The 26,372-nt window shown below is 40.5% G+C and overlaps 1 protein-coding gene across 1 annotated transcript in view; it reads left to right on the top strand.

Moving 5' to 3' along the window:
• The first annotated feature begins 5,986 nt into the window (after positions 1–5,986).
• The window catches only part of ALCAM (activated leukocyte cell adhesion molecule), a 37,128-nt gene continuing 16,742 nt past the window's right edge, over positions 5,987–26,372 (top strand). Inside the window, exons 1-7 of the mRNA XM_010296626.1 lie at positions 5,987–6,112; positions 8,870–9,089; positions 13,080–13,144; positions 13,565–13,652; positions 14,544–14,726; positions 19,608–19,735; positions 21,435–21,564. Of these exons, the coding sequence (XP_010294928.1) occupies positions 6,059–6,112; positions 8,870–9,089; positions 13,080–13,144; positions 13,565–13,652; positions 14,544–14,726; positions 19,608–19,735; positions 21,435–21,564 (868 nt within the window). The 5' untranslated portion in view covers positions 5,987–6,058. The remainder of the gene's footprint in view (positions 6,113–8,869; positions 9,090–13,079; positions 13,145–13,564; positions 13,653–14,543; positions 14,727–19,607; positions 19,736–21,434; positions 21,565–26,372) is intronic.

The following is a 26,372-nucleotide window of genomic DNA, read 5'->3' as shown; positions in this document are numbered from 1 at the left end:
CCAGGTTCTTTTCAGTGGTGCCCAGTAATAGGACAAGATGCAAAGGGCACAGACTGAAATGCAGGAGGACTTAACTGTGAACATCAGGGAACAATTTTTTCTGTGAGGGTGACTGAGCACTGGCACAGGTTTCTCAGAGAGGTTGTGGAGCCTCCATGCTTGGAGATACTCAAAAGCCACCTGGACATGGTCCTGGACAGCTGGCTGTAGGTGGCCCTGCAGGGGATGAGATCATGATGATCTCCAGACGTCCCTTCCAACTTCAACCAACCTGTGATTCTGTGAAGTCTCTTAATTTTTTCTCTAAATAGTGCTTTTAATTACATGGAAAATATTTTTCAGTGTTAAAATCCACTTTAAGGCGTTATCAATATCAACAGTTGGGACAGTACCTGCTGTCAAGTCTTGCCTCATTCAAAGCTGGAGAGTTTTTTTTCTAATCCGTTTTGCATTGTACCAATACCCAGCTGTCATTCATATACTGCTTTGTCTTAAAAAAAGAAGAAAAGGTACCATTAATAAAAGCATGTCCAAAGAAGAGCAACAAAGCTGGTGAAGAGTCTAGAGCACAAAGTCTTACGAGGAGCGGCTGAGGGAACTGGGGTTGTTTCGTCTGGAGAAAAGGAGGCTGAGGGGAGACCTTATCGCTCTCTATAACTCCCTGAAAGGAGGTTGTAGCGAAGTAGGTGTTAGGGAAGTTGTGCCAGGGGAGGTTTAGATGGGATATTAGAAAAAATTTGTCAAGCACTAGAACAGGTTGCCCAGGGAAGTGATTGAGTCACCATCCCTAGAGGTATTTAAAAGACTTGTAGACAAGGCACTTAGGGACATGGCTTAGTGGTGGAGAGTTGGCAGTCTTAGGTTAATGGGAGGTTTAGATGGGATATTAGAAAAAATTTGTCAAGCACTAGAACAGGTTGCCCAGGGAAGTGATTGAGTCACCATCCCTAGAGGTATTTAAAAGACTTGTAGACAAGGCACTTAGGGACATGGCTTAGTGGTGGAGAGTTGGCAGTCTTAGGTTAATTGTTGGACTCAATGATCTTAAGGGTCTTTTCCAACCTAAATGATCTTATGATTCTGAAAGGTTACTTGCTAATCCTAAGAAAATGTAATTACTATTTTTGTGAAATATTGACATTTCCTGAATGACATCATTTAGGCTGGTACCAACCATTTAGGTTGGTACCTAGGTGGATGCTCAAGAGGAACTATGTTTATGCCTATATAGCTGAAATCCCTTTAGGAAGTGGAAGGCAGAAAGAAAAATCTGCCTGTTGCTACTTCAGAGCTGATAGCAAACAACTTAATAAAATACTTATTTCATGAGGCAAAGCTTTTTAATGTCCCACAACATATTAAGTACCTAGAGAGAAGATGGGAGGGCCAAAACCTCAAGTAAAGATTTGAAGTGCTAGTCCTAACTTAGATTTTCCAAAGTAGTTAACTACAGTTTCTGAAGTAGATACTAAATAGACATAATAGTTCTTGGGTTTGGACACTTCCATTCCAGAAGCTGCTAATTGACCTCCCGTGTTTGCTGCTGCTGATTGCTGCAAAGAGCTATAGCAGCCAATGTGTCCTGCTGTTCTCTGGTAATGAGACCTTGCTCCTTGGGTCCAGCAAATGTAATAGAACACATCATTGCTGAACCTGCTGGGGCAGAAGCATCAGCGGTGAAAAATTAGGTACAGAAGAAGAACACAAGACAGCTTTGTAGATCTAAAACTTCATTTAAATCAGTGGACTCCAGCGTATTGAGGGAGGTTCAGCTGCCCAGTTTTCCTTTGCTTTAGTAACTGGAAGTAAGCTGTGCTGTGGGCCAGCTGAGCAGGCCAGTGACGATGAGTTTCGGGCAGTACCTCTGCTAGTCACAGCTTTCAGATACAGGTTCATAGTCTCCCACAAATCTTGCATCTAAAGGGTGTTTGAACAGGCCTTGTTCTGTTTTACGTCATTTGTCACAAAAATGATACTCTTAAGCACTTAGAAAAGGTGTTTGTGGCAAGAAAAATATTCAGTATTTCAAATGGAAGGTAGAGGTAGAAAACATGGCTGCTTTCCACATGCTTCCTACAGCTTTTGTCATTTCCTTGGACAAACGTCAGCTTCCTGATTTTTAGATATTCACCTTCTATCTATTACTCATATGATCCTGTTGATTTAAAAATAATTATTAGTCTAAATTATGACCTGCACCATATACCCTTGGTGAGGATCTAAAATAACAGCAGCACCTCCTGTGCCTTTAAGCCTCCGATCAAGTCGTCAGAATTTTTTGTTTTGTCACCCAAATAATGTGAGTGCCATCTGGTTCTTCCTTCGTGAAACACAGGCAGAGAGAGGGGCAAAGAAGGATGCCAGTTAGCACTGCCATGGGGCCGTGGAAAGTACTGTAATTAAAAGCATCAACAGCAAATGCCATCTCAATTTAGCAATGTCCTGCTGGGATCTTTCTCTGTCACACCTCCTGATGCTGCTGCTTTCTTTCCGTGTCTGAACCGACGTGGAAAGGTTTAATCTGGCTCAGAGTTTCTTCAGCGCTGGATCAAAGCTGGGGAAATGAGTTAAAAACCTCAGCCTGTATGTAAAGACATGGAAGGAAAGCGAGCTGGATTAACCTGGTATATAGGTGTAACTCACAGGTAGTTCAAGTAGAGCTTCTCCCGGCGTATGTGGGACAAGATCCTGGCTCTGAATTATCCTGCCTCTGATCTAGTGGTGTTATTAACAGTGCTAGTTCAGTTTTAGAAGATGACGTCTGATAATCATGCAGGGGATCTGGCTGAGCTCTTAATTAGCTACAGAAAGGTGCATCAGAAATACAGCAAAGCAGGGCATGATGTCCCGTGACTTCTTGTAGTGTTATTCCCTACAGTTGCCTTTGCGCCCTCCTGCAGTTAATGAGGTACAAAGGCCTTGACATTGACCCTGTGTTGTGTTAGGGCATGGAACAATTTGTCATGTATTTGTAGATCCTCGTTTCATTTTCTTTTTCTTAGAATGAGCTGCAAACTATGTCAAGGGCTGTCAGAAAATGATGGTTGATGGTAAGCACTGTCGTTTCAGTAAGCAATCATTTTCTTATATTTTCTTCTTCATCCCACCATCTTACCAATATATCTAATAGCAACAGAGAGAGGAATTCCCAGATTTTTGAGGTGGTTTTTTGTTTGTTTGTTTCTTAAATGTATAGGTTTGCAAAGTTGTTTTGCGGAGTTTACTGCAGTTCCCGCAGTGAAAGTTTGCAGTTATTCAACTGATTTACACTTCTTAAATGTCCTAGGTTTGTTGCTACGGAAATGGGAGGAGAAAATTTTACACCAGGACCCCTTGTATGCTTCTAAGGACCATTTCTCTGTATTTAAAGTAAAACTGTGTCGTTCTGGTTCTGCGTTAACAAATTCCTAAAAAACTGTATGATTTTAGTTTAGGCACAACTTATGGCAAGACATGATTTGGGGGTGGCGGTGGGGTGTCCATCCTACAGAATGCCTTTCAAATGAAAGAATTCTTCTAAAATCAGAGGCCAGTCAGGCCAGTCTTTATCAGGCCATTCATCAGCTACCTGCTCCGAACGCTATAAATGTAAATCCTTTCCAGAAACAGTTTCATTCACACTGGTGAGGCTGTCTGTCAAATCTTTGGTAGTGTATACTTGTTACCTCAGCAACTTGCAGGGGTTAAATGGGTGCCTAGGAAAGAATTACAGATTTACAGAATTACAGATCCCACAGTGTCTTTTTGTTTTCCCCTAATGACAGGGAATATCTGCTAGCAGGAGGAGCAGTTTCTGTTATTCCATGTGATGCAAAATACCGTTACAGAATTTCAAATTGCTAAATGGCACTTGACTGGAATTTGAACGGGTACTACCCAGCTTACTAATTGAATATATATTTGCAAGTCTCTTGTAATTTTTACCCATGGGAGAGAGGAACCAAAAAGGACTGTTTCTAGCTCCAGCAGAAATGAAAATTGGGATTCAACTTGCAAAGCCGAAGTTGCGTTGTACCCCTCTTGGGAATCAGAATGCGAATGAGTGCAAAAGAGGGCTAAGCGAAAAATTTGTTCAAGCTTTGAATTTTACTTCCATTTATAGTTTAATTTTGTAAAACATCAGCCCTATTTCCATTAAATTGAAGTTAGCTGATTTCTTAAAAAAAAATTTTGTTTCATTTTTAGAGATTGCACTTACTCAGCACCATCTAGTGGACTGTTGTCGTTTAGAAAACAGCTGGTCTTCGTGATCCATACAGCACATTAGAGCATGCTGTCCTTATACTGTGAATGATGTACCTAAAGTACATTTGTGACTAATTATATAACAGAATCAGAAGAAGATTAGCAGTTGTTTAGTTGAAAAGGAGCGGTGTGAAGGAAAGAAAGTTTAAGAAATGCGCGGGTAGTGGTGCCTGTTATCTCTTGCGTTCCTTTAGTCCATGCAGCTCCAGCCTGCTTGCCTGCTTCTCTGCCTTACCACGTAATGCAGTCTAGGTTGTGGGCTTCTCTAAGGTAGGATTTTGGAATGCTATTTCTTTGTGCAGTTCCACGCAGCACAAATCACATCCTGATCATCACTGCCATACAAATGATAAATGTGAGCTGGTGCCAACAGTGAGCTCTGAAGTCCTCACCTGAGGAGAATGCTCTGGAGTATTTCTAATTTAAATTGTAGACAAGGAATTTGATGTTTGGCTCTTTGAAAATACATTATTTTGTTTAAAGACAAAAAAATCCCTTGAGAAAACCTCCCTATAGAGTGCACACATGCAGAAAGCAAGAGAATTGTCAGGTCATGCCAGTGGCTGCTTCGGGACTCGGGAAGAGATAAGGGGGCTGCGGTCTTTTTGGGGGTGCATGGGAACAGGTTTGCTTTCTCCAGCTCTAGCAAGAAGGGCTGGATCTCTGGAAAAATTAATGTCTCTGGAAGCCTGGGTGTTTCTACAGCAGCATCCTACTGCTCTCTCTTAAATAAGGTTTCTTTGGCAGCAGGCCTTTGATTTTGTAGCTCCAGTTGCAAATGAAGGGAGAACAAAGGGGGAGATTCCGAGTCTCTGGGCAGAAGACCCTGACAAAAGCCACAGACTGTGGGTAAGAGCAGGCAGCCAGTGCACTTGCTCAGTAACACCGGGCAAGCACCAGAGGCAAAACCTCCCTCCAGTGTAAGGAGCAGCGAGCATCACCGAGAGCAGGGGGGACTACGGAAAATAGGAGCAAAGCAAAGTTGCATTATAGCAAATGCACCAAATCGTAACATCTTCCCCTTTAAACTTCCTTGTGTTTTAAGATTTCATCACTTTAGGGTCTGTTGTTTTTGTTCAATTCACGTGTTTTGGACAATGAAAATAAGCGGGTCAGTTTTATTCTGTAAATTTGTATGCATTAGCACAACAAAATTGTGCTGAAGTTTCCAAAAAAGCTATTCTTAAATAATTCATAGAAGCATTTAACTTCATTTTCCCAAAATCTAAATGTACAGAATAGTTTGTTTTCCAGGTTTAAGGGAACCTAGCACTTAGAAAAGGAAGAGAGTGTTGTTCAAGTTTTTATGTAGTGCAGCAGTCAGAATATCACTTGTCTGCTGGCCTCCTCACAATACTGCATTGCAACATAACCTCTCCAGGCAGGAATGGCTGGTTCTTCAGATGAAAATAAAGGTTCAGGGATTTTGCTTTTCAAGTTTTAAGTTTGGGACGATAGCTGTGGCTACTGATTGTAGTGTACATGTTTATGCAGTTGAGTGGGTGCAGTTCCGTTTTGGAAATCCATTTGGCTCCTGCTGACTACAGCAGAAAACATGGGTCCAAAAAGGTCAAAATGTAAATGAATTTAGTGACAGGAATCCTGTTTTGTCAGAGGTTTGGAGGTAAGTCCTACGTGCTGGAAAATACCCGTTTACGGAGGATGTGTCTCTGCTTTTGTAATAGCTGTGAACCAAATGTTGACTAGCATATGGGAATTCAAGAAAATGCTTAAAATTGTTTCCTCTCTTTCTGTTTCTCCTCTAGCTCTGGGATTGTACACAGTAAATGCAGTATATGGAGATACTATCACTATGCCTTGTCGTCTAGAAGTACCAGATGGTCTTATGTTTGGAAAATGGAAATATGTAAGTATAGCTTACCTTTACATTCATTAGAGCTGGTACAAGATGATGTGTGTGTTTTGTGTTTGAGATTACAAGACTCCAATTGATGGGATTTCTGCCTCGGATGTGAAGACGTTCATTCCTGTGTTTGTAAGACTGCAAGATTCCAATCTGCATAATTTTGCTAAGCATAGATTAGAGGTTTGAGGAATTAATCTCATAGTTCAAGAGAAATAATTATTCGGGAGTTCTCTGCCAACCTGTATTAGAGATCTGGCATGTTACCCAGTGGTGTCTCACTCGCTTGACAGAGCCATCGTTGTACATTTGAATACTTTTGAAGCAGGCTGCCTGAAGCAGGGCATGCTTCATGCCTAGGAAAGCGCTGTCCCCAGGTCTGGTTGATCTGACAGTCACTCCATACTGTTTCATGCTTCAGTTTGTTTAGTGCACAGCAAAGAAGAGGGCAGAGCTGACCTTACTAGAGTTGCTGGTGGTTTCACTTTGCCATTTCTGGTGTGTGGAGAATGGAGGCAAAAACGCCAGCGCGCCGTGGGAACACTGCAGGATGCACCACTTCTACATGCGATCGGTATCCAGGGCCAAAAGGAGACTAAGCGTATCAAAGTCAAATGAAACCTGGAAACATACATGGAAGAAACTGTCAGGATACCAAACCCCTTTTGCTTCTCAGACTGACATTGAGACAACTGGTTTTCCCGCTACTGGAGAGTTCATTTAAATCTCCTCTCATGCTCAAACCAAAATGTTAACAGCAAGAACCGGTGATATTTAATCTGACAGTGACTTTAAAATTACGCAGTTCTCTCTCTCTTTTTAAATGGCATCCACCTGCCTATTTTACAGCAGACTGCTCTGCTATGGGGCATGTTTCATAATCCCCCCTGGTTCCTTCCCTTGGACCTGGAAGTCTGCAGCTTTTGCAGCTCTCATCCACTCAAGAGTTCCTGCTCCACAGACATGTTTTGGGAAATGAAGTCAGAAGTCTGTGGAGGACGTTTCCCTAAAAGGGACAGTGAAACTGTTTCATATAAGTGTTTGTAAGATGCAGGGCCTACATTTCGCAATGTGCATTTTAGTCTGCTGACTTTTCTTGGGAAGAATTCCATCTGTATGAAGATGCAAGGCTATTTTGAGAAAAAGAAATGCATTATTTCTTTCTGGTGCATTTGGATTGCTCATCTCTGACAAGTACCAAGCAGCAAGTGGAGATATTATAGCTTCTCCTAAATCGAAAAGGACACGAAACCTAATGTGCAGAAAATCCTGTTCGATTGCTATTGTATGAAATTTTTGACACAGCCCACGCAACCAAGTGAAAGTGATGCCCATTCTCCCTGGGCAGCTCCCAGCATGGCAACACTTGTTCTTAGCAGGGGGAGGGTTTGGTTTAGGTTTTTTTGGTTGGGTGATTATTTCATTGGAAGAAGGAGGAACTCCGTTTTCTGCTCTGCTGCCTTGAGAGTAGCAATTCAGGTTGCTGGTGAGAGCCCCAGGGCGCTGGGAGACTGGTACCGTGGCAGGAGCAGGCGTTGCAGGTGTTGCTCCCTTTGGCGTTTACCTGTACGTGCTCGTGCACTGGGTAGGCTTATGGAGTTAAGAGCGCGTTTGCACTTGACCTCCAACTTTGTGTGCTTCGAGTCAAGGCAAAGCTTTCTTTACAGTGTGACAGATATCTAGAGTAATCCAAGAGTTAAAAGTGGGAGAGGAAGAAAGACTATAAGGGAATTTAAACTTCACTTTGGCTGTTGCCTTCTGCTCCCTGCCTGGCTCCGACACCACTCATCTCATCTCACAGCATCGTCATGCTTTTGTGGGCTCTGCAGTCAAGCTGAGGTATTGTGCTGGGAACACTACTCACATCAGTGCTGCAAGGTGCAAGGGATAAAAGGGAACGAAAACCTCTTCCAGCCCCCGGCACAATACTGAACGTAAAGATGGAGTCAGCCTCTCACCTCACTTTATTTAAAGGCAGACAGTGTCTGTCCCTGCTCAGGGGGGGACAGAGGGGGATGATGAAATCCTGCAGAACTCAGCCCGTAACTTTTTCTCTCATAAAAATAAATTTTTGATATGATAGGTTTGTGCAAGGCTGTCAACTTTGTATTCCTTCTTAGGATGGCAACTGCATACTTACTAATATTAGGAGGATGTCTAGAAAATGATGTTTTTGCAGATTATCCTGAGGTGCATAAATAACAATATTTGATTGTATGTATATTCCCATTCCATAAGCTCTTGGGTCCTTTAAAAACAAAGGGGGGAAAAAAAAAGCTAAAACCTAATTTAGAATAAAATAGGCAGTTATGCCTGATTAAATCCTGCATTTGGAATGAAGTCTGAATATCCCAGACAAACAATATGAATATGTAAAACAATGATGGGAAAAAAAGGAAAGTGAAGCTTTTGAGCCTAGCTCACAAATGCTTCTATTTCAAATACTTTTTCATACAAACAGAGGCAGGTGGTGCCAGAACCACCAGCCTTCATCAGAAAAAGCCTTATGCTATGCTGAGATTGAGCCAAAGGATTGAAATTATTTCTACTGATGATATTCTTGGTGTGTACCATGGCAGTCTTAAACTAGCTCTCGTATTACACTGAATTCCTTGTTTGTACAGCAGAAATTAATCGGGGGGGGAAATCCGATGTACTTTTCAGATTTCTTTAAATTATGGGTTTGTACCAATTGCAGATCTTCAGGAACTTCTAAATGAGTGTTTATGCAAAACAGAGATGTTTATTTTTTTATTATAGGAAATGCCAAATGGATCTCCAGTATTTATTGCCTTCAGATCATCAACAAAAAAAAATGTGCAGTATGATGATGTACCAGACTACAAAGACAGGTTGAGTCTTTCAGAAAACTATACATTATCCATCAAGAATGCAAGAATCAGTGATGAAAAGAGATTTGTATGTATGCTAGTTACAGAAGATGATGTTTCTGAAGAGCCAACGATAGTCAAAGTCTTCAGTAAGTAAATCTAGTTGTTACTACCGTTAGCATTCATCTGCATCTGAATCGTAAATTGTGGAAACTTCTGTTTAAAGCCAAGAAAATAAGTTTGGCTGAGTAAGTTACTAAGACTAGCAAATTTCTGCAGCTTTCAAAAATGTAATCTACTGGTGGCATTTACGTAACAGGACTGCCTGCACTTGCAGTTTATTCATGATAAGTGCTGGCTCAAAGAGAATTTTAGGCTTTGATAATGACTCACTTATGTGATGTCATTTGGCCCTGGAAATGAAAAATATAAAATTAGCACTGATTATTTTCCATTTGTTCTCTGAGTGAATTCTTCTGCAGGAGGGAAGCATTAACTGTGTGAGGTCTGCAGGATTACATCAGTGGCGAGGTTTTAACCAGCTCTGAGTAGCTAGTATGCAACGGTATGAACTGTGAGACAGTGAGGGGCTGGAAAATTAGTTGCTAGCCCCATATACTTACTTTGTGGCATGCTGAGCTATCAGGAGGAAGACCAGTCTCCAGTTCTGTTTTAGTGCACAGCAAAATTTATTAGCGCTTGGTAGCGCTACAAACCGATTGCAAGGCTGATCCACAGCGCAAACCCCAGTGCTCTGAGCCCGCACAAGAGCATGGACAAACCTGGCCTCCTCCTGGTGCTGATTCAGAGCAGACATGTAATCCCTCAAACCCTGACTCAGCTTGTGGAGGAGGCTGTTACCCCTCTTCCAGGGGCGCAGGGCTGCTGAGGCCAAGGTTAGCGTTTGTAAATGCTGCCTTGTGACTGTGATGGATATCTTCCTCAGCTTCATGTTTTTATATGGCTTTTTTTGGCCTTTGTTGCTCTTCAGATGCAGATGTACGCTGTCAAATAAGTCTCTATTGTGGGAATGCATTGCTTGCAGGGATGGGCAGTTTCAAACAGATGACACTTCTGCTTGAAAAACATGAACTCTTGTTTTTGAAGGGCACTCTTACTCTTCTCTCAGGGAGAAGGTGCCAGGGAGTCATCAGTGGTGTCTAGGTAGCAGTTTGTCAGTGGCATAAATGAGTTTGAAGCTAGATTAGGAGCCAACAGTAATTCCTTTCCCTCGTTTCACTTTCAATTTGACTGCAAGAACAATCAAATTAATGACAACAGGGAGGAGCGTGCTCAGAGCACGCATAGCAAACACAGCGCTTCAAAGGAAATGATAAAGAATTACTATGTTTATTTATCGCACAGCAGTAAATATGTAGATGAGACAGTGGTATATGATGAAACAAAATGCTAACTGCTTGAATTACTGTGTACTGTACTAAATATTAACACAATGCTAACTCAGCCATGGAGCACAGCTTGTATGCTTTATTGTATGCATTAATACGAATGGAGAAAGCTTCTATTTACTAAGGAGGATAAGAATAGAGGATGCCATGCATGTAATATGGCTGACTTCGCACGGCAAGGAAAAAAACACCTTTGCAGTTTTTCAGTTTTGAGTTCACAACTTTATTTAGGGTTCTCTTAACATTTCTCTGCATTTAACTCCCTTGAGTCTGGTTTTGGAGGTTTCTTTTTTTGTGCTTGCTTGCTTGTTCTAATTCCAAACGAGTTAAGACTAGCCCGCAAGCTTCATTTATTTAACCGACATAGTTTCCAACACAGTGAATCACAGATACGGAGCTAGGCTGCAGCAGTGCGAACCCTCATAAACCAAAATCTTGCGTACCTGAAACTCGGCTGAAGTCATGACTGAAGCTGAGTTTCACTGGAGCTTGTCACGTCCTCAGCTGTGCTACCTGATTAACTCAGAACTAACGAGCTGGAATGGCTCATTGCAGAGGTACTACCTGCCAGTCTCACTCGCTGGACCATTCAAACAAGCTCTTACCAGCTTTCCAGGTGGATCCTGTCAGCATCTTTTTGCTGGAATTGAATGGCCAGTTTCCAAAGCGGAGCAGCCCCGCGGACACAAGCTGCTCTCCTGCTACACGGGTGCTTGGCTTTTGCCTTATTGCCCCTTATTCCAGGGCCTGTACAGAGTTGCAAAGTACTCTGGCAAGCTTTTAAGCTGAGAGATAAGCAGTGTGCTGAAGGTGCAAACCCACCAAAGTGGGCTCTGCTGCTGGCAAGTTTAAAATGTCGTCTTGCTTTAGATGCTGAGCTAGTAAATGCCAAATAAGTCTTTTATATAGTGGTGCACGTGCTGTGGGCATCTGGCAGCCGGCGTTTCCTTTCGGAGGCTGCTCTGGGAGGGCAGGTGGTGGGCTCCCAACGGAGCACCTGCTTGGTCACCAGAGCACCCAAAATGAGGGGCCACGGAGCAGGAGGTCCTTCCTTTCCCTCGGTATGAGCGTTGCAAGGGGGGTCCAAAGCACGGGGTGGGTCTTCTCAAACCAGTCCTGGGAGAAATGAGAAATGAAAGGAAGCAAAGCCGAGGTGGGAGAGGGTGTTGCGGTTTTGTGGTTTGATCAGCTGGTGGCTGTGACAGGCAGCCGACTGTGCCTGTTTATGGGACCTGAAAATCAGAACCAGAAGGCCTGTTAATGGTCTTGTAAAACCTCATTTGCTTGAATTGACACGAAAATGTTTTGTCTTTGACAGGTTCTTACAGAAAATAGGTTAACCTTTTTCCTTTAAAACTAACGAAAGAGAAATAAACATGCACATATCTTAAAAAAAAAAAAAAATAATCTTTATTAGCCCTTTGAAGAAACTGCGGTGGTGTATAGCTTTGACTGTTTCTTTTGTTTGTTTTTGGTTTTTGCCACAAGCAAAGTTGTTGGAAAACGTTAGATGAATAGCTTCTTTTATTGGCTTTCATTTCCCTTTTGAGCTGTTCTTGTTCCATCCTGGTGTAGCCTTCCAAGCAAAGAATATCTGTGCATTTGCATGCACACAAACACACGTGCACACGGAGCGGATGGATTATTGTGGAAACATGTAGGCTTGCTGTCTTTGCGACTGCAGGAGCAGTGCACCTGCACATTAGGAACTTCATCAGTGTGTAGAGATTCTGGCAAGGTGGTGTGAAGTTCACTTCGGGCTGGGATTACCGGCATACATACATTATTTCATAGGGAGCTTGATTTGGGAAAAAGTTTCTGTAAGCTGTCATAGTTAAGGACATTTCAGTCTGTAAAAGTATGTAATACGTATGCTTAGTTAAGCAGTATAGCTAGGGTGTAGAGGCTTTATTTGACTGTATAAACATTGATCTATTTTTTCCCCCTCATTTTTTTAAAATGTGGGGAAAACTGTCTCTTTTGGAGATAAAAGATTTGCATTCCAGGCTTCAGGCCAAACTATTTTAACAGACAAGCTATATAGTCTCTAGAAAGTAGTTTTTTATGATGGAAATGCTGATAGATCCTCCACTTTGGCAAGCTAAGAGGTCTATCTACCATAATAAAAGTAAGTAAGAAGACATACTGGCAGGGAAGAAAAAGGTTATTTTTTTAAGAGAGTCGTAACTAACTCAGAATCAGTTAAAGTAATTACACTTATCTCTATAATCTGAATTTCTTAAACGTAACAATCCCAGTTAGGAAAAATAAATGTTAGAAGAATGATTAGGTTGTATTTGTTCCTTTATAACGTGACAGCTCAGCTACAGTAATATCCACACTAAAGCTGCTTTTCTGTTGCTATAGTTTCTGTACCACTGGTTCTTCCTCCAGCATGTGTATCATATAAATCAGCTAGATCAGCTTCTCTCCTCCCAAGTGCTGAACTAGTCTGCCTGGCTAAAATATATGTTGTCCGAATGCATGGAATTCATTATGGAAGGTATGACAAATTTTAAGGTGATGGTTTTTCCTTTTCAATCCATTTGCTAATACTGAGGTGGAAGTATCTCACTTTTTCTTCTTCTAATGGCAAAGCAGAGGTAAGACTGTGCCAGGCCAGATTGTTCTATTTAGTGTCTAAGTCCATGTATCTTTCAGTAACTTTTTGTTTTTCAAAAAGCTGTTTGTGCTCCCTTCACTAGTACTTTTATCCTATTTATGTTTTAGAACAACCCTCTCAACCAGAAATCTTACATCAAGCAGACTTCTTAGAAACAGAGAAGCTACAAATGGTAAGAGCAGCATTCTCCTTCAAATTTATGTGCCTGATGGCCGCCCGAAGTCCCTTTACAGTTGAGGCAGAGCGAGGTGATGGCCTGAGGCTCAGAGAGGGTGCGTGTGCGTGCGTGCACACCTGCCTGTGAGAGATCGTGTCTGTAGCCAGCCTGAGTGCAGAGCAGTTCCCTTGCCACCACTGTATTAGCCCTGCCTGGTTCTGCAAACAGGGGCCATCCTGATCTTAGACTCACCACCGAACCCTTTTACAAATTGTACCTAAGTCTCACTGATGGGATTTGTCCTGTTTTTAAAAAAGTGGTTTGGGCTGTGCATTTGAACTTTCTAGAATTTTTTACCCAAGCAGATAAGCAAAAATAGTATTATATTAAAACATAGTGGAGAAAAACAACGACTAATTCCTATCTGTTTTGCAGCTTGGGGAGTGCGTTGCAAGAGATAGTTACCCCGAAGGCAATGTTACGTGGTACAAAAATGGGAGAGTGTTGCAGGCCGTGGAAGAAGGTACGGTTCAGTAATGGTCAATGTCCCTGAAGCCACAGAGAGGTGCATGCATGAAGAACTGTGTTTATAAGAGTTGCTCTACTTTAGTCTAATGTATTGTTCCTTTGAGTAAAACTATTCCTATGGAAAGATGAAACTGGAAGGAAATGTCTAGACCTTTCAGAGTACACAAGCTATGCCATATTATGTCTCTCTCTCAGTTCCAGCTTGAAAACCACATCATGGGGAGGGGGTTTGCCTTTGTTAATGCTGTTGCGAAGCTATTGTTGAACCTGTGTAGCTAGAAACACAAGTATCTATCTAGAAACCTGTATCTAATTTCCAACTTCTTATAAGGCATTAACTGTCTCAATCTCACACCTATGCCATATTGTGGTTTGGACCATCCAGGTCATTGTCTCCTTATAGAGGTATTTATTTTCCAGGAGAAAATTCTTTAAGAAGAACCTTTTTTTTTTCCCTCTCCCTTTCAACTTTGATTTTGATAGGCTGCTCAGACCACAATATTTTACCTTCCATAAAGTAGAGAATCGTTACAAAATTAAGGTATAAATGCTATCATAAAAATTTGGTTTTGCCAGCACTTTGAGGCTTCCTTTCTGTCTTACAAATTAAGCTGAGATTTGTATTAAAAAACCAACCAGTTTGCAGTTAGTTTTTTGTTTTGATTTTATTTAAAATCGCAGTATGTTAGGAGTACGTTGTTGATAAAATGTTCTGGTATACATCAGTGGCAATATTAGAGGAAAACTGTTTGTACAGTCTCATGGGTGATTTGTCATGTTGCTTGGATGTTTGCAGCCTGATAAAAAATACAGAGCAGGCAACAAAATGTAGGAAAAAGGTTGCAAATTCTGTCTGTGTGACACTGAAACAGTATTTCCTTTTCAGTCGTGGTCATAAATTTGCAAAAGATTGTGGACAAATCAACTGGACTCTTCACCATGACTTCATCTCTTCAGTACATGCCAACAAAGGAAGATGCAAATGCCAAGTTTTCTTGCATTGTGACATATTATGGACCATCTGGCCAGAAAACAATACAGTCAGAACCAGTTGTCTTTGACGTTCACTGTAAGTTATTAAAAAGCATCTGTTGCTGTACGAAGTCTACCTTGGGGGGGGGAAGAAGCAAAATCAGAGGCAGACATTGCTGCTTGGCTCTCGAGATGGTTTCTTCAAAGCTGATCTGCAGCAAGAAGGTCTGAGTACATTGTCTCTGTAATTTTTACATATCTTCAGATTTACCTGAGATTTCTTGCTTTCTAACAGTAGAATACTGAATATAAGTAAAAGGAAAAGTGGTAACCACAAAAAGTTGCAGTGAAATGGGCTTTTCAGAACTTTAATGGAAGTTAGTGTGGTCGATTAGAGTGACTCTCTGTGCCCCCTAAAATATGCAATAAATACACAGTAGAGTTTTTAGTATACCCAAATGTTTTTCATTTTTGCAGGGTCAGCTAATGCTGGCAGACTACCTTGTACAAAATGCAGTAGTTTCTCTACAGCTGCAAGATGCTGATTTTTACATTTAAAAAGTATCATTTCAATATTAGTAGACTTTTAAGTAGAGAATTTGTGTAAATAAGTACTTCCAGCTGGCCTAAGTCCTAAAGTAACTTCCATGCTGTGTTACTGACCAATGTGGTAATCTTCCTTTGAATAAAAAAAACCAGGCAGTTGGCAAAGTAAGATCAGATGTGGTGGTAGCACTTAGAAAGGGGGGGGAAGAGGCATTTCAAAGTCTTGTATAATGACACTTCTGAAGGACTGTAGAAGGCAGCAGGTTGTAGCTGCTAGAGGAACAGGAGATATGCAATATGTCCAGTCAAGTGTTTTCCTTTCTGCACACTTCAGGTAATACCTCAGCTTATAAAAGAAAAGTCCCTCTTTTGGCAATGATAGGGTCTAAGTACACAGTCCAGCATCTAATAGGATCCTAGTATACATTGTGTAACAACTTGGTAATCCAGCTGAATACAAAGAAAATTAGTAAGGCACTGGTTTTCTCCAGCTAGCATCTGTGCTCCATGGCCTTGAAAACAAAAGCCACAGGCTTGAAGTGGCAGGGTGTGTTCTACCTAGATGATTAGCTGCTTCTCCTTCATAGATAAAGTTTGTTGAACTGCAAAGTTTTGAACTTGACCACATGAAATCAAACCTTGGAGCAGTTGCTCCTTGGTTTCACCTGGGGAAGCTGCAGTAAATTAAGGCCACCTTTTCACCAGCTGTTTCTCCAGAATGACAACCAGCAGAACTAATGGAGAAGAAAACCTCTGGGACAGCAACCATTATCCTTGGAAATAACAGAGAGATTTCAAGCCTGCAGACACCTATTCCATCACTTTAAAGCTAGAAGTTTTATTTATTTTTTGGTTTTCCTTTAAAGTTGAGTACCAAATTTCACTGGGATTTTTTTCTGTCATTTGTGGAGCCCCATGACCGTGAATAACTCCTACTGTGCATGGCAGATGTTGACAAGGAAGAAGTGTAATGATCAGAAGGCACTTGTTGCTACTACTTGCCAAGAGATGCTTTGCTGTCCTCATTTCCCCACCACTTTGGTGCATTAGGCTACTTCACCTGTTGAGGATGAGGCTCTTGCAGGTTTCTGTGATGCATGTACTACGTGCATTTGTAATTAAGGACTAGCCAAAGCAAAGGAAAAAGAAGGCTGCACAGCCCTGCAGAATAGTCACTGTGCCAGATATCTTGCACACTCTGTATTAAAGATTTAACGTTTACTAGACCAACTCTTTTAATCCTGGTCTAGTAACACACAATTTAATTAAGATAGTTCTTCCTCCAGAGATGGGCAGTATTAGCATTGTTCTGCTAATTAGCCAACAGTGGGAGGCAGGCACACCCTTCAGAACTGAAGAGGCCTCAGGTATGAACTTTGACTTCAGAGTATGGGGTTACCCAGTTTCCTTTCTGAGTATTTTCATTTGCTGTAACTTCAATTCCTTACTCTGTTTAAATGCATCTCCAGATGAATTTGTGAAACTCTTTATTAATAGACATCCACAGCTTCAACAGATGAATTTCATAACTGTTGTTACTAGATGATAACAACATGTCTGGTTTGGATTTGTTTTTTAATTTAGTTCAGTGATCCTGATGAGTTTATTTCTCAATAAATGTGATTTTCTTTAATGAGTCAAATGTAATGCAGATGAAGAAAAATGGCAGACTCCAACTCTTAAGAAATGGAAGTCTTTCAGCCCAGCCATTTTTTTCAGATTGCCTGTCAAAACTTTTGTGTTTTGCATCTCTGAAGCAAGTAGAAAAAAATCATAAACAAGACCTGCTGTTCATTCCTTGCAACTTACCCATTTATCATAAAGAAATGGGGAAAGCGTGCTTAAAACTATGCCTACACAAGATTTTTTTTTTTTAAAGATAATACCTGTTCAGTCAGGATCTAAGAAGTGTTTTACTGTTTGTTTGGGATTTTTTAGCTCTGGGTTAGTGCAGTCTCTAGTATTAAAGTGTTTAATAGCTAGTTGACATCCTGGCAGCAGCCAGCCACTGTAACCTAGTATGAGAAGTGAATTAGCTCCTGCCAAGTTGGGTGCTAGTTGGAATTGGATAACTTAACTCAGCTAGCAGTAGTTATCAGTTCTGGTTTGCAGCTGTAGCAAGCAAGCGACCGAAAGTAACATGAGTAATGCAAGAGAACTCTTGGAGATGGAGAGTTAGATAGTATCTCAGATACCGAAATTATCTAGACTCAGTTATGTTGGGTTCTGCTCAGCATTAATCAGTGTAAAAAGATAATGTTTGTGAGGCAGACTTTCCAATCATGCCCTGTTGTTAAGTGTCTGTCTTGTTATGGATAAACTTCTTTACATAACAGATTAAAGACACTTGATACTCATGCTGTTTCCAGCCTTGGTATTTTCATTGAAATTACGCAGTTGTGGCCATGGTGGGCCTGGGGTAGCAGCAATTTACTAAATAACTGCCTTTTGGTGCTGGCTCCCAGAATTTTGCTCTTGCAGAAAGCAGAATCTCAGGTTTACAGCAGCAGAAGGTAAGATGGGCCAAGGCAGGGATATGTGCCACCGAGAGGCAAGATACACATTCACCAGGCTGCTCCTCTTTATTAGTGAAGCAGGGGAGCACATTACTCATGCTAAGCAGCACTCAGCACGGCATTGAGCGCTCTATCTTCCTGTCGTCAGGTTGCATCTTCCTCAGAAGGGTGACCTCTTCACCTTAGAGAACAATTTAATTAGTCTTTTGCCATTTATTTCTGTAGATTTTTTTTTCCAGTTTAGAGAATGAAATTAAAAAATTTGTTCCTGGTTGATAGCAGTAGATAGAAGGGTAAGCAATTCCTACAAGAAAGACTGGTGGTTTGCAAGAATGTCATTCTTGCTTAACTGTGCTCATTTTTAATCCAGTGCTGTTCATCTCTGTGAAAAAAAACTGCTCCAAATTGAAGTCCTCTTCGTTATAATTCATCCCTTTTCAGTCTTAAGACAAAACCTAAGCAATTCCAGGGTATGTCTAGACATCCTTTATGATAAGTCGTTCACATTTGGTCACGTTCACATAAACTTGACAGAAGGAGAGACAAGTTTCTGCAGCAGGCTAGCTCACCAGACAGCCCCTGAAACTGGGTTTTTTGGCCCAGCAGCTGCCACGAGGCGTGCATGTGATTTCTGGTCAGCTACGTCATGGCATCTCTTGTATTCCACACCAGCAGCGATGCTGGACTTCCCTTTCCCAAGCAGGCAAAGTTGTGCTTCAGCTCTGAAGGTACTGAAATAGAAGATGGATGGATGGATGGATGGATGGATGGATGGATGGATGGATGGATGGATGGATGGATGGATGGATGGAAGGCTACTGCATCTGAAGGAGGGACGATGTGGCTTGTTGAAGCCTTGTACTCCTCCTCCTATGAGGAGTGAGACGCTGTGTTAGGGCTCTCCGTCATCGAGCGGCCACAGCAGAATGCAGCTCCTGTTATTGAGAAACTGCGTAGCAGAAGACAGACATGATGAATGCCTTAAGGGTCAGAAGGGCTGTGGAGCGCACACTTCACTAAACACACAAAATCAACTGTCAGGCAAGGGTTTTTCTGACGGGTAGGTTTTTTTAGTTTCTAATAAGGTGCACTGTACTGTGTCTTAATGCAAGACTGGCATTTTTGGTGGAATTTTATTTATTCATTGCGATTAAAACAGTGAGAGTTATCTGCCTGTATTATTTATTTTAATTTTGTTCATTTTACTTTGTTTTTGAAAAATTATATTTAGGCTTCTACTTAGAAAGAATAGAATTTATTAAAGTATACTCTCTTTGCCTTAAAAAAATTGCCAGAATAAAATGTAAGTTATAGTTCAACTTCACTGAACATGACAGAAGTATGTTACATTTGCAGTTCTGTTGACTATGTTAAAGGTCCTATTATGTTGACCAAATTCATCTTTCTGAAAGCCTATAGTGATCAGCATATAGAATAGGCTGAACATAGTCGCTTAGTTCATATTTCTTTCTCTTTAATGCAAGAAGGTTATTATCTAGTACTAATGCAAGGCGTTGAGAGCTTCAGTTGTTTTTCTGATTGCTGCAGTCCTCCAAACAGTGAGCTTCACAGAGGACAAGTTAATCCCTCATAATGAAATCACACCATGAAACTGTTCATACTGATCAGGATTTTTTTTTTCTTTTAAGCACATGACATGGTTGTAATCATTGCTGTTTCAGTTACAGGTATTTTTGTGAAGAAAAATTAATTTTATATCATATGGCTTCTTTGAACTTACTTCATTGGCAAAAATATAGAACATGTGATTGAATTCAGTTCGTTTATGAAAGGATCTATACATGCAAATACCTTCACCTGCTTGATGATAAAGTCACGTACTCTTCGGCCATAAATCTCGTATGCATAGTGTGGGTTTTTGCAGAAGCTATTAAAAGTGTACATTATTTTCACAGACCCAACAGAGAAGGTGACTATTCAAGTGCTGTCACAAAGTAGTACCATTAAAGAAGGCGATAACATCACTCTGAAGTGCTCAGGAAATGGCAACCCTCCTCCGCAGGAGTTCCTGTTTTACATTCCAGTAAGTCCTGCCTCGCTGTCACTGCGTAGTGAAATATTCTGTATCATCCCTTCCTACATGTCAGTGTATACGTGATTTTATAACAAATGAAGGCAGGAATTTGATGCGACTAAAAGTGGAGAAAGACATTGGCCATTACATCAGACTCAGAACGCCTCACCCAAGTTGGCAAAATATTTTGAAAAAAAACCTCTCCCTCCCCCCACCCCACCCAAAGTTTTTCTGGGGTTTGGACCTGCTAAAAATCGCTAGGCTTCATTTCCCATTGATAGATATTTTGATAAGAAGCAGTTTTGACTATTGATAAAAGCGTCTCATCTGTTGTCATAACAGATCCAGCAGTACAGGAAATTAATTCAGCTATTTTTTTGGAATTTCACAAATGAATCTTTGTGCAATTTCTTTTCTTTAGTTAATTAATTGTTTGGCATAACAACATAAAAAAGAACAAGCACAGGAGAAAGTGTAGAACAAATCTGTCAAATGCATAGGATGCAGATTGAGAAAAATAAAGGCTTTGGTACCATTAATCTTCGTAGTATTGGTGAAACCCACAGACAGATGTGGCTTTGTATTCTAAGATTCCTAGTCCTGCTTCCCCTGTACTGCTTCTCTCTCCTATTTTAGATCCCTTTTTTTGTTCCTACTGCAGTAATGAGCAGAGCTGATCTTGAGAAAGGCCAAAAGCAGTGGCATGCTTTCAGGTATTTCAAAAAATGCATGTCGCCCTTTGAACATAATCCTCATCTACTTTGGTCTCCTGGCGTGTTTGAATTGCTGAAGAGCAGCAAGGGAAACTGGGAGCCGAAGTCCTCTTATCTCAGAACAGCCATTTAGATTCAATGAGTCATCCTAGGAACTCGCTATATGCCAGGGAAAAAGTGTGTGGTATCTCTCCTTGCTCCACCATCACAGTGAGCGAGCTAAACACCCAAGTTTGTCTTATCTTCAGTCTCCCTGCTACCTAATGCTAGTCCTTTCTCTCAAGGAGAGCTGGAATTGGTGATTTCTTTGCAAGACTCACGGGCATCGTAAATCACTTTCCAGATTCAGAGATAGGAGTTAGGGTTTCATTCCATGCTTGTTTCAAAGCTGATCTAAGTCAGTCGGTTGTAATCAGGGGGGAACTGGACAGCCAGAAAGCAACACTTGCTGGCTAATTCAAACCGTCAGTTTCTGTAGGTAACTGCATATAAGGTAGTGTATTTCCTAACAGGCTCCATACTGTGATCAGGATAGAGCGAGGTGTGCTTGTGCTGTTTAAAAATGTGTAATGCGGTACACTTAGTTTAGGCAAAATCGTGAAACTGAGTATGTCATTTGAGATACAGATTTAGAAACACAATTTGTTTTGCTGTTGTGATTTCTGCAACACTCTTGCTTGTAGACTGTTTCAGTCTTTTGCTTTCTCCCCTTTTTCTTTCTGCTAAACTTTCAAATTTTGTATTTTAATGTCCTCCTAAAATGAGTTAGTAATTCAATTAAGAGAGTAAGCTCTTAATTGTAGGTGTTTTTTAAAACTATGATGTCATGCAGGAAATAAACCTTAGTGTTATTAATAGGTGACTACACTTCAATGATGCTGTGTCTATACATATTTTGGAGTATTTCACCATCCTTATAATAAAAAAAATCCTCAACAAAAATTAATGTTTTTAGCAGGGCCATATACAATAAATGTTTTGTTTTCCATCCACAGGGAGAAACAGAAGGTATAAAAAGCTCAGACACTTACGTAATGACAGATGTGAGACGAAACGCAACAGGAGAATACAAGTGCTCTCTGACTGACAAAAGCATGATGGACTCGATCACCATCACTGTGCACTGTAAGTCATTGCATTTTGCACTCCTAGTTAAGATACAAAGCTATCTTGGACATTCTGGGATGGTGTCTCTGTGCTGTGCTTAGGTAGATTAGTCTGGTTAACCTACAGAACTAAATGATGTGGTTGAAGTAGTGTCAGGTCATTTTTATTTTTTCTAATGTATTTCTGTTTGAAAACCTTAACTTTCTCAATTCATTGGCTTAGATACAGATTCACATCATGTAACTTTTTTATAGTATATGACATTGCTCCACTGTCACAATGAAAATTCTGGTATTTTATGTTTCACTCATGTGAACATATATATTGCAAATTATTCTGCTCCAGCTGTGCCTTAGAATGTACTCAAACACACAGTGGTATCACTGAAGGTCATTCTTCATAGTCAAATTTACAGTAGTCTAATATCCTTTCATCTTATCTCAGTGAAGTTAACATGTAAGGAGTCTGGAGAAGAGACTTCAGAATTCATTATTTTCATTCACATAGAACAAGTTGCTTTTTTCACTTTTCCCAGAATCATGAGAGCTGCAGAGCCCAGTAAAGTTTCTTTAGCCAAATACTAGAGTATTTACTCACACTTTATCAACAACATTTTAAAAGCAGCCATTGAACTGGTTGAACCATTGAAGCAATGGTTGCTTTTAAACACTTTATGTGAGAAAACAAGAGCAGGAGCTCTTTCAAACTTTGCTATACTGTCACAGGCTGTGAAATGAGACTCAGGCCAATGGTGCTAGGTTTCCCCAAAAAACACTGATGGTCTGTAGTCTCCCCAGTAGCATAAATACCTTTAATAGTTTACAGTTTCAGAGGGACATGATGGATAATGAAGTTTAAAGGCTTCCACAGTGGTTATGCTTTACATAAGAAGAAACTTCACGTCTGTATACTTGGTTTTGATTATTTTTTTTTTCTTGGAAGAGATTTAATGCATGTAGAATATATCTGTACATGAATAATTACACTATTCCATTTGATGAATATTTAGCATTTAATAAGGTCATCCGCTGTTTTCCCCTTCTGTTTACCAAGAGTCAGGGCATGTAAGATCTGAAGAGAGCTCTGTACTATTGCTGTTAACTGCCCAATATCAAAGGTAGCTTACTAGTAGTTTACTGTGGTATAACTGACCCTTTTATTTTACTCCAAGTGGAGCGCATGTCTTACTTGTACTTCCATAAATAGTTACTCTGAAGAATGGCTTCCTCGGCTCCAAGTTATTTATAACAAGCCAGTTTTCCTTTCTCTGCTATTTTGTCTGCATGTCAGAAGAGCTTTACTACATGAGAGAAGCATGTATTTTCTTGACAGAAGTCTTTCCAGTGTTGGCAGCTAGTGCAACTACTCAGAACTTATAGGTACAATCTAGTACCCTGCTGCTCCACTTCAGGTTCATTTTGTTTTGTTTTGTTTTTCTTAAACACCTTTATCTGCAATTGCTTAAATGAGGTGCAGTGGCCCAGAGTAGTTCTGTAATTCCTGAATACCCAGACCCCTGCCCTATGTTTAAGCTATTTCTATGTCTTGCCTTACGCTGGTCTAAAGCATTTCTGCAGCAAGTTTTCTTGTGAGGACTCCTCTGAAAAAGACATAAAACTCCTAGATGCTTTATAATATCCTCCTTCACCTTTCAAAATTGCTTATTTTATATTAATTTTCTTGCATAACTCAGTAATTTTTAGTGCTTTTTCCTTCTAATGTACTTCTATATTTTTGGTGTTAGATCTTAAGATGTTTTTATGCCTCCATGATGTCCTTCAAATAATACTTATTAACACCTACCAAGTCCTACTTTTTCTTCCTCTTTTGCTTTTGCTAACCATTTCACATATGGATGAATACTCCTGTCTATGCTGTTAGACTGAAAAAACCTTCATGCTGAGTCAGGGCTTTTTGTTTCCTCACCTCTGATCTTGTCACTTTAGATTTTTTTTTTTCTTGTCCCTTAAAAAAAACAACACAACAAAAAACAGGCAATATAATAATTTTAGTTTAAATCTGTGAAACTATTTATAGTAAATTTCAACTGCAGTGCTTTTTCCCAAACAGATTTTATTAAGCATTATAATTACACTGGTTCTTTTCAGTGTGGAAAGCTTCTTGCTAGTATGAAAATACATTAGCACATTATAGCCCTAAAATATTTTTGTACAAAATATTCTGGCTCAATACCAAGCTCTTTTTTTCAAGATGAGTGTAAATTACAAGATTCACAGAAAGCTGAAAATTGACATTAAAGCATGTGAGCTACCAGTAGTGTTTAGGGAAATATTTATTTATAAAGCAAATTGAGGGGGGAAGAAAGAGTCTCTTCCTTACACACAGAACATGAAGGACAACCTGAGCTCTTGCCCCTCAGAGCAGATACAGGATCTGTGCAGCAAGGTCCCAATTTAAAATCCGGCAGAACTGAGTGCTTGCGGTTGGTGTGGTTTGTCCCTCAACAGAGGGAGCAACAGAACAGGATCTGTGGTGTGGGTTTGGTTTTTTTACACTAGGTTGTTAATTTTCTGCCAGCTCTCTTCCTTGAGTGAGTTCGCCCAGGACCAGATGAGCAATACTGGCAGAGGCCAGGAAGGAAAAGGCAGAGGGCCAGGGCAAAACCTGTTTACAACCACTTAAACTGCTATAGAAGCACATCCTACGCGAGGCAAGGAAAGCACTTAGCAGTAGAGGACTCATGTACCTTCCCTTAGCTATGAAGAAGCAGGTGACTGTTTCAACCCACAGTCCCTTTTCTTTCGCTCTTGCTGTAATTGTTTCTGCATGTAAAACCTCGTATGGAGTAGGGCTGTGGAACTTTTTCTTAGTGATGCTTTCCTTTCGGCTACAATATGTTTTCTGGGGAAATAAGTTTGCAAACCTTCCAGTAAATTAAAGGTTTTAGAAATTCAGCATTTGTGTTTCTCTGTAGGAATTTTTTATAGGCTTTTCTTGTGCTACAGACTCATTGAAAAGACAGGGAAAATCACCTTTTGAAAGTTGCAAGGAGAAAAAAAATCTATTCTTAGTATCCTAGGAGAAATTTCAAGTTGTCTGCTAGTATATTTGGGGAGTACAGGCAAGTGCTGTGCCTAGTTTTCCCAGTTGTAGCACAGCATTCTGTCAGAGGCCCCCTTTAAAGGGGGGGGAGCCTGTCCTGTATATGCAATAGAGTTTCAAAACTGAAATGTTTGTTCCAGTCTTCCCCACATTAATTCCATACCTCTTTCATGTGATGTGGTAATACATGCAGAATGCACTCTTTTGTCTCTTCCCTGTGCTACTTGGTATGCAAAGACAGCACTGAAATCAATGCAAGACTTCAAGTGAGACCACATTAAGAGCTAGCATATATTGAAAATTGTGCCTTATGAGAAGTTTGTTTATGAAGAACGTTTCAAAGCCAAATGGGAAATGAATGGAAAATTCTTGCAACCAAGTTTTTCTTCCAATGGCAAGGAAAATTAATTTTGACAGTCTTCTGTATGCAAGAAATATTTTCTCCTCATAGTTCTGTACCAAGAAGAGATTATTTACTAATGGAGCATGTAAGTTGAGAGGTAAAAATATCTACATTACATTTCTTTGTGGACCCTACAGGTAAACTGGCAGAATATTAATCCAAATCAAATTGCTCTAGGTAGAGTTCCTAGAGGGGATCCTATGTTAAACAGTAGCTTAATTCTGTACTTGCCTCGTGAATCACCTTACAAATGCTGCTCCGAGCTATGCAGTTCATCTTGCACACTGTAAATTTTCCTGAACTGGTATGGCAACCAAGACCACTGTGTGAGAGGGGTTATAGTCTTGGTTATACCACAGAAGGGGGCAGGGGGTGGGCACAGGCATGCTACCCTGGAGGAAGGCTGGGTTGAAGGATTGCTCTGGGCTCAGTGTCAGTCTTGCTTGAGATGAAGGCCAAAACTTTTAAGAGTTTCTGCTTCCTGTGGCGTGAGAGAAATCCCTCCTGGATGTTTTTTGGTGATCTCTTGGGTTGGAGGTGCTGTCTTGCTTCAAAAACAGAAGGTTAAGGTAGATGTTGAAGGAAAGTCACCCTGAGAAAAACAGAGCAAGAAGAAACACATCTCATACACCATCTGAATCTATATACAAATGCTCACTGGCTGATTCTTCTCCTTTTTTTTTTTTTTTTTTTTTTTTTTTTCTTGTGGAAGCAATGGAGGATCTTGTTAGTTTGGTTGCATTTACTAGTTTGGGTAAGCAGGGGGAGAAATCCCCATAGGAATACAGAAACAAAATGCCATTTTATCTTTTCAGTATGATTTTTGCTTTACTCATGCACAGATGAAAGTACAGTTCTTGTGACCTCTCGGACTAGGCATCAGACTCGTAGCACAGATAATAATGCACACTAATAGTACAGGATGGACCCTAGTTGTTCCCTGAAGTTCTGCCTTTAATTACAATGGTGTTCCCAGGGCAACCACTGAATGAAGCCAGTAGCTAAGTTCACTGTTTTGTTAAGGAAAACTCAATTTTCCCTTCCCTCTACCAACTGTGATTTTGCCTCAGGCTTTTTTTAAACTCTGCTTAAAAGCCAAAAGGATGTTTTGCAGTCCTTTTCCAGCATATACTATATTCATGATGAAATCATGTGTGCTTGCCATTTCAGAGCGTGTGTCTGTGTGTGTGTGCGTGCATGCGCATCTGTGATAGTCATTCAATGAAACAACTTGGCTTACAAGCAAGGCACTGTGAGAGGGGAAGCAAAATAGAGGTTTAGCTTGGTAAACTCTGCTTTTCTTTCAGTGTAAGTGTGGGGGTTTTTTTTGTGGTTTTGGTGGTTGTTTTGGGGTTTGGGG

The sequence above is a fragment of the Phaethon lepturus genome, unplaced genomic scaffold (genome assembly GCF_000687285.1).
Source record: "Phaethon lepturus isolate BGI_N335 unplaced genomic scaffold, ASM68728v1 scaffold691, whole genome shotgun sequence".
In the NCBI taxonomy this organism is placed as follows: domain Eukaryota; kingdom Metazoa; phylum Chordata; class Aves; order Phaethontiformes; family Phaethontidae; genus Phaethon; species Phaethon lepturus.
This window is presented reverse-complemented; position numbering and strand designations above follow the sequence as displayed.